Source organism: Rhinopithecus bieti, unplaced genomic scaffold (assembly GCF_001698545.2).
Source record: "Rhinopithecus bieti isolate Rb0 unplaced genomic scaffold, ASM169854v2 scaffold_42532, whole genome shotgun sequence".
NCBI lineage: Eukaryota > Metazoa > Chordata > Mammalia > Primates > Cercopithecidae > Rhinopithecus > Rhinopithecus bieti.
In genome coordinates this window covers 2,073,858-2,080,875 of record NW_016818301.1, presented here as the reverse complement: position 1 = coordinate 2,080,875, position 7,018 = coordinate 2,073,858, and the positions used below count along the sequence as shown (strand labels likewise).

General features: G+C 48.8%; 1 protein-coding gene across 1 annotated transcript in view; it reads left to right on the top strand.

Moving 5' to 3' along the window:
• The window catches only part of LOC108518408 (ciliogenesis-associated TTC17-interacting protein-like), a 9,498-nt gene extending 2,915 nt beyond the window's left edge, over positions 1-6,583 (top strand). The window contains exons 2-5 of the mRNA XM_017856732.1: positions 2,742-2,919; positions 5,226-5,302; positions 5,625-5,713; positions 5,919-6,583. Of these exons, the coding sequence (XP_017712221.1) occupies positions 2,742-2,919; positions 5,226-5,302; positions 5,625-5,713; positions 5,919-6,161 (587 nt within the window). The 3' untranslated portion in view covers positions 6,162-6,583. The remainder of the gene's footprint in view (positions 1-2,741; positions 2,920-5,225; positions 5,303-5,624; positions 5,714-5,918) is intronic.
• Positions 6,584-7,018: the final 435 nt, after the last annotated feature.

Genomic DNA, 7,018 nt, shown 5'->3' with positions numbered 1-7,018 from the left:
GTTTCTCATTTTAAACCTTCTGTCTGCAGTGTTTGTTTTTATGAAAGAAGCACTTCTTATGTATTTTGTCAAATTTGGATTGGCATTTTAAAAATGACTCTATATTGAAACCACAATTATGGCATTCCTTCACAAAGCATATTATTAGAAAGAAATAGGAAGAAACATACTATAGTAATCAAAAGACTGTATTATTTAACATTGGACAAAAACCTCTTAATTTTTATAGTGCTTGTATAGCTGTTGAACAATACTTCCTATTTTGAAATAGCCACAACTAATTTTCATAATTTATCAGTACATGATATCATTATGCTCAATGAGCCTGGCTAATTGATACTGGAAGAAAACATTTAATAAATTCCGGTCTCACGTGACTTGCCCGCTACTTGCCTTCATATTACTAGCCAGTTTTCTCCTCACATCTATCTCTAGTTCAAGGGGAAATTCCACCAGGGGGAAGAAGATTTTCAAAGGCAGAATATTATTCTAGCATATTTAGATCAAAATACTCCTCCATTAACTAAATTCAATGTGCTACTCTCTCACTCTATTCCTAATGTCTAGTAAATATTTTAAAATTTTATTATTTAGTATCTACTCCTCTGTGCTTGTCATATCTTTTCTGGACACTGACTTCTTTCTGATTACAATTTTTATCAACTAATGCCATGCGTCTCACAATTCTCCACATTGCTAACAAAGAAACCACTCTAAAAAGTAAATTTGACTTAAAAACTTGTTAAAAACTATCATCAGAGTGAACAGGCAACCTACAGAATGGGAGAAAATTTTTGCAATCTATTCATCTGAAAAAGGGCTAATATCCAGAATCTACAAGGAACTTAAACAAATTTACAAGAAAAAAAAAAATCCCCATCAAAAAGTGGACAAAGGATATGAACAGACACTTTTCAAAAGAAGACATTAATGCGGCCAACAAATCTACGAAAAAAAGCCCATCATCACTAGTCATTAGAGAAATGCAAATCAAAACCACAATGAGACACCATCTCATGCCAGTTAGAATGGTGATCATTAAAAAGTCAGGAAACAACAGATGCTGGAGAGGATGTGGAGAAATAGGAATGCTTTTACACTGTTGGTGGGAGTGTAAATTAGTTCAACCATTGTGGAAGACGGTGTGGCAATTCCTCAAGGTTCTAGAACTAGAAATACATTTGACTTACTGGGTAATCCCATTACTGGGTACATACCCAAAGGATTATAAGTCATTCTACTATAAAGACTCATATGCATGTATGTTTATTGCAGCAGTATCCGGAATAACAAAGACTTGAAACCAACTCAAATGCCCATCAGTGATAGACTGTATAAAGAAAATGAGGCTCATATACACCATGGAATACTATGCAGTCATAAAAAAGGATGAGCTCATGTCATCCCAGCAATTTGGGAGGCTGAGGCGGGCAGATCACAAGGTCATGACATTGAGACCATCCTGGTCAACATGTTGAAACTCCATCTCTACTAAAAATACAAAAAATTAGCTGGATGTGGTGGTGCATGCTTGTTGTCCCTGCTACTTGGGAGACTGAGGCAGGAGACCACTTGAACCCAGGAGGCGGAGGTTGCAGTGAGCCGAGATTGTGCCACTGCACTCCAGCCTGGTGACAGAGCAAGACTCCATCTCAAAAAGGTAAATAAATAAATAAATAAATAAATAAAAATAAATCATTTTTTAACTTTAGGAAGTATAACTGTCCAACTTTACTGAAATATTCCTTTATTATTTCATTTGTTTGCTTGTTTGTTTGAGACAGAGTCTCGCTCTGTCACCAGGCTGGAGCGCAGTGGCACAGTCTTGGCTCACTGCAACCTCCGCCTCCTGACTTCAAGCTATTTTCCTGCCTCAGTCTCCCAAGTAGCTAGGAATACAGACATGTGCCACCACGCCTGGCTAATTTTTGTATTTTTAGTAGAGATGGGGTTTCACCATGTTGGCCAGGCTGGTCTTAAACTCCTGATCTCATGATCCACCTGCCTCAGCCTCCCAGAGTGCTGGGATTACAGGCGTGAGCCACTGCGCCCGGCCCTTCCTTTATTATTTCTTAACCCCAGAGGGTGTTCCATTTCTGTTTTGTTTTTTGTTTTTAACTAAAATTTCATGATCACATGCCTAGGACTTGCTGCAATAGGTGATTTTAGAGCCGTGTCACTGAACACACAATTTCCAGTGAGACACTATGGGGGCTGATTTGTGTTTCTTTGACCATCTTTGTAAATTACATTCCAGACTTGTCTATCAAAACACCCCAAGCAGCAATACATTTGACATGAACAAACACAATCCATTCCCCTCCGTGTTCTTTGAAACATGTGTTTAACATTAGCACTTTTCTCTCCATAGCCGCAGCTATAACAGGGGTTTAAGTTTTAATTACAACAGGGACAGCCTGCCAGCAACAGCACAGGTCTGAGGTGGCCACAAATCTGTCTGGTCTCACACCTCTGAGCCTCACTTTACCTCCACCCACTGGCCCTAGTAGCTCATCCTCCCTCTCCACTCCCACACCCCTCCCCATACTGCTTCTCATCCCTGTAACAGAATTTGCCAACTAGAAGCACTTGGTCAGCGTGATGACATGGGAAGGGTCAGGGCACGGGCAACCTGGAGCTAGCTCCCTATGAGGGGTCGCCAACTGAGCTTGGAGGTTTGGAGATGCAACCTCAAATGTTGGGAGGTTATGAGATACAGAAAAGGCTGAGATAATGGAGAGCCCTTGGCGGGCATCCACCTTACCTCCCACCCCCCAATTTTGGCTGTTGCCAGCAAGACCTGGGCTTCCAGACCATCCAGGTAGACCATCAGCAAGCCGAAGTCTTCATCGTGGAGCAGACTGTCCACTCAGAAGAGGGCATCCCCATGTCCTGCCAGTACTACCTGCTCTCCGATGGGTGAGCTGCTGATGGTGGGCCCAGAGGGATGGTGCTGAGCTTGTAGGTGCTCAAGGAGACCAGCTGCTTCTGGGGATAGCACCAGGAAGAGCTGGCATTGAGATAGGAGTGTCCCTCTGCTTTATCCATATCATTCACTCTTCATTTATTTGCTCGTCCTCTTAACCCTCACAGCGCCTCCCAAACCTCACTGCACACCACAGGCCTGAGGTGTAACTAGTGAAGCCACCACTGTGTAAGGGGTAATATTGAAAACCACCAAGGTTTGAATGACTGCACACCTGATGAAATCACTGTGCTGGAAGAGTTGCCTGTGGCAGGCTGCCATGCAGTCTCCAGCAAAGCACTGGCTCCAAATCATAAGAAAATTCAGGGCCGGGAGTGGTGGCTCACGCCTGTAATCCCAGCACTTTGGGAGGCCAAGGCAGGCGGATCACAAGGTCAGGAGATTGAGACCATCCTGGCTAACACGGTGAAACCCCGTCTCTACTAAAAATACAAAAAATTAGCCAGGTATGGTGGCGGGCACCTGTCCCAGCTACTCGGGAGGCTGAGGCAGGAGAATGGTGTGAACCCAGGAGTCAGAGCTTGCAGTGAGCCGAGATCGTGCCACTGCACTCCAGCCTAGGGGACAGCAAAGAAAATTCAGGTGGAAGAAAGAGGTTTTTTGTTTCTATTTGAGACAGAGTCCAGCCGAGTTTATTTCTTAAAATTTCAGAATACGTATTGACATGATCGCTACACTGGGGAAAAGGTAATCAAAACATTGTTGGCTTTATCTCATAACTTAGTATGTTTTTGGTTTTGGTGCACTCATAGCCCACTGCAGCCTCCAACTCCTGGGCTCAAGCAATCCCCCTGCTTCAGCCTTCCTAGTAGCTAGGACTACAGGTATGCACCACAGCTCCAGGCCAACCTTTCTATTTTGAATGCCGTATAGCAGGAGATTTCATAATTTTTCTTTTCTTTCTCTGTCTCCTTCCTTCCTTCCTTCCTTCCTTCCTTCCTTCCTTCCTTCCTTCCTTCCCTCCCTCCCTCCCTCCCTCCCTCCTTCCTTCTTTCCTCCCCTCCTTCCCTCCCTTCCTCCCTCCCTCCTTCCTCTCTCCCTGTTTCTTGATGGAGTCTCGCTCTGTTGCCTAGACTGGAATGCCATGGCATGATCTTAGCTAACTGCAACCTCTGCCTTCCGGGTTCAAGTGATCCCCTTGCTTCAGCCTCCCAAGTAGCTGGGACTACAGGTGCCTGCCACCATGCCTGGCTAACTTTTGTATTTTTAGTAGAAGCGGGGTTTCACCATGTTGGCCAGGCTGGTCTCGAACACCTGACCTCAAGTGATCCACTCATCTTGGCCTCCTAAAGTGCTGGGATTACAGGCATGAGCCACTGCAACAAGCGTGAGCCACTGTGACAGGCCTCTTTCTCTTTTTGAGACAGTCTTGCTCTGTTGCCCAGACTGGAATACAGTGATACAATCTTGGTTCACTACAACCTCCACCTCCCAGGTTCAAGTGATTCTCATGCCTCAGCCACCGAAATAGCTGGGATTACAGGAGCCTGCCATGTCTGCCCGGTTTTTTGTATTTTTAGTACAGATGGCATTTCACTATGTTGGCCAGGATGGTCTCAAAACTCCTGACCTCAAGTGATCCACCCATCTCAGCCTCCCAAAGTGCTAGGATTACAGGCATGAGCCACCGTGCCTGGCCAAGAGGCTCCATGATTTACTAGTGCTGTACCTCTAAAGATCCTTTTTGTTTTTTTTAAATGGGGAGCCTAATACTTGCCAAGCCCTGTGTGTTATGTGGAGATCCAGAAATGACCACCACCCAGGAACTCAAAAAACAAGAGAGAGAGGCAGAAGTAAAGAGGCCCAGGACAGGTCTCTCAAGGGGCACTGTCATGTATGAGTCAGCTTAGGCTGCCATAACAAAATACCACAGGCTGGGTGGCTTCAAGAGAAATGTATTTGCAGGAAGGCTGGAAGTCCAAGATCATGGTGCCATCAGAGTTGGTTTCTGGTGAGGGCTCTCTCCCTAGCTTGCAGATGGCTGCCTTCTCAATATGTCTTCACATGGCCTTTCTTCTGTGCATGAGTGAAGAGAAAGCTCTCTGGCATCTCTTCCTTTTCTTATAAGAGAACCAATCCTATCTGATTAGGGCCCCACCCTTATGACTGCATGTAACATAATGACCTCCCCAAAGGCCCTACCTCCAAATACCACCACACTGGGGGTTAGAACAACAATTCAGTCCATACCAGGCTGCCTGGGAAGATTCTCACTCTCGCATGTTGTGTTGCACTCCAGGCACCTGGCCAAGAGAATACAGGTGGGCTCCCCAGGATGCTGCATCATCACCAAGATGCCCATCTTGAGGGAAGAGGGTGAGTGAAGCCCAGGCCTTGGGCATCCAGGGAATGTGAAGGGGAGTGGGGAAACCTGGGCCTTCCAGGATGCAGGGGGCTGGACCGAGTGTGCGGGACAGGAGCCTGGAATCAGCTGGAGAACATCTGCCCTCCAGCCTCTGACCCCAAGCAGTAAGAGGAGGATCTTTCTTACTGGGAGTCCCTTCCTGCAACTCTGCCCATGTGTGCAGAATCCTGGGGTTTCACCTGAGCCTTCTGTTTGGATGTTCTCGGGATCCCGCTGTGTATCCAGGGAAGGTTCTGGGGTGGGGACGCCCAGCCTTCTTTGTTCTCCACCCAGATGAGATTGAGCCACGCCCAGTGTTTGAGAAGAAGCCCCCGGTGTGGGAGGAGGATATGGAGCTCTATTCGAAGTTCCTGGACCGTAAGGTGAGGGCAGGCTCCACCAGCCTGGGGTTCCCATTCCCCCATCGGCCTTAAATTCATTACTGATCTCTCTGCCCCTGATTGAAATGCACACCCACAGGGGCTAGAAGTCTCCAGTGCCCCTTAGCTCTCCTTGGAGCGAGTGGGTGGGGGCTCCTGGGGCGCGGGGATCCCGTCCGGCTGAGGCTCTGGCTCTGTCCCCCGCCAGGAGGAGCTCCGGCTCGGCCACGCCAGCTATCTACGGCAGCACCCCGAAGCCCACGCGCTCATCTCCGACTTCCTGCTCTTCCTGCTGCTGCGCCAGCCGGAGGACGTGGTCACCTTCGCCGCCGAGTTCTTCGGCCCCTTCGACCCGCGGCGTCCGTCCTCACCGGCCTTGGGCTCCTCCCACCGGCCCAACCCTTTCCGCTCCCTGGAGCCGGAGGGAGACGCCCGCTCGGGGGCGGGCTAGGCTGGGCCCAGGCCGGGACAGGGCGGGAAACCAGGAGTCGGGCTGGGACGCGGGCGGGACGCGCCGGGGCGGGGGCGCTTTCCGGGCTCTGGTTTTGGGGGAATAAACGGGGCCCTCCCGCGGCTCTGTAGCGCCCGCCGACAGCTTCCCTGGCTAGCCTCTCGTGTCTCGGGCTAGAAATAGAAACCATTACCGTCGTACCTCGAGCGGATTTCAGCCTTTCCTCCTAGATGCTGTTTTCTTCGTTATCTCCATTCTGCAGATAAGAACACAGAGGCACACGAAAGTTTAACTTTTGGAGTTGGCAGGTGGGGAGGCAGAATTTGAACCTGAACGTTGGACTTGAAAGCCCACACTCGGCCAGGCGCGGTGGCTTAAACATGTATTCCCAGCACTTTGCGAGGCCGAGGCGGGCGGATCACCAGGTCAGGAGATCGAGACCAGCCTGGGCAACATGGTGAAACCCCATCTTTACTAAAAATACAAAAAATAGTCGGTCGTGGTGGCGCGCGCCTGTAATCCCAGCTACTCAGGAGGCTGAGGCAGGAGGATCGCTTGAACCCGGGAGGCGGAGGTTGCAGTGAGCCGAGATCGCGCCATTGCACTCCAGCCTGGGCGACAGAGCGAGACTCCGTCTCAAAAAAAAAAAAAGAAAGAAAGAAAGAAAAGAAAAGCCCACACGCTTACTAGATTAGCACGGAGGGGCGGAGCGCCTTGGCACTCAGATCTTACGGTCGCGGTCGCCGCAGAGCATAATTGCCCAACCCACCGCCCAAAGAAAAAGAACATGCGGCGGGGACTGGGGAGGGAGGAGGGCTGACGCGGAGCACCGCTGGCTTAGCTCAAAACCCCTGAAA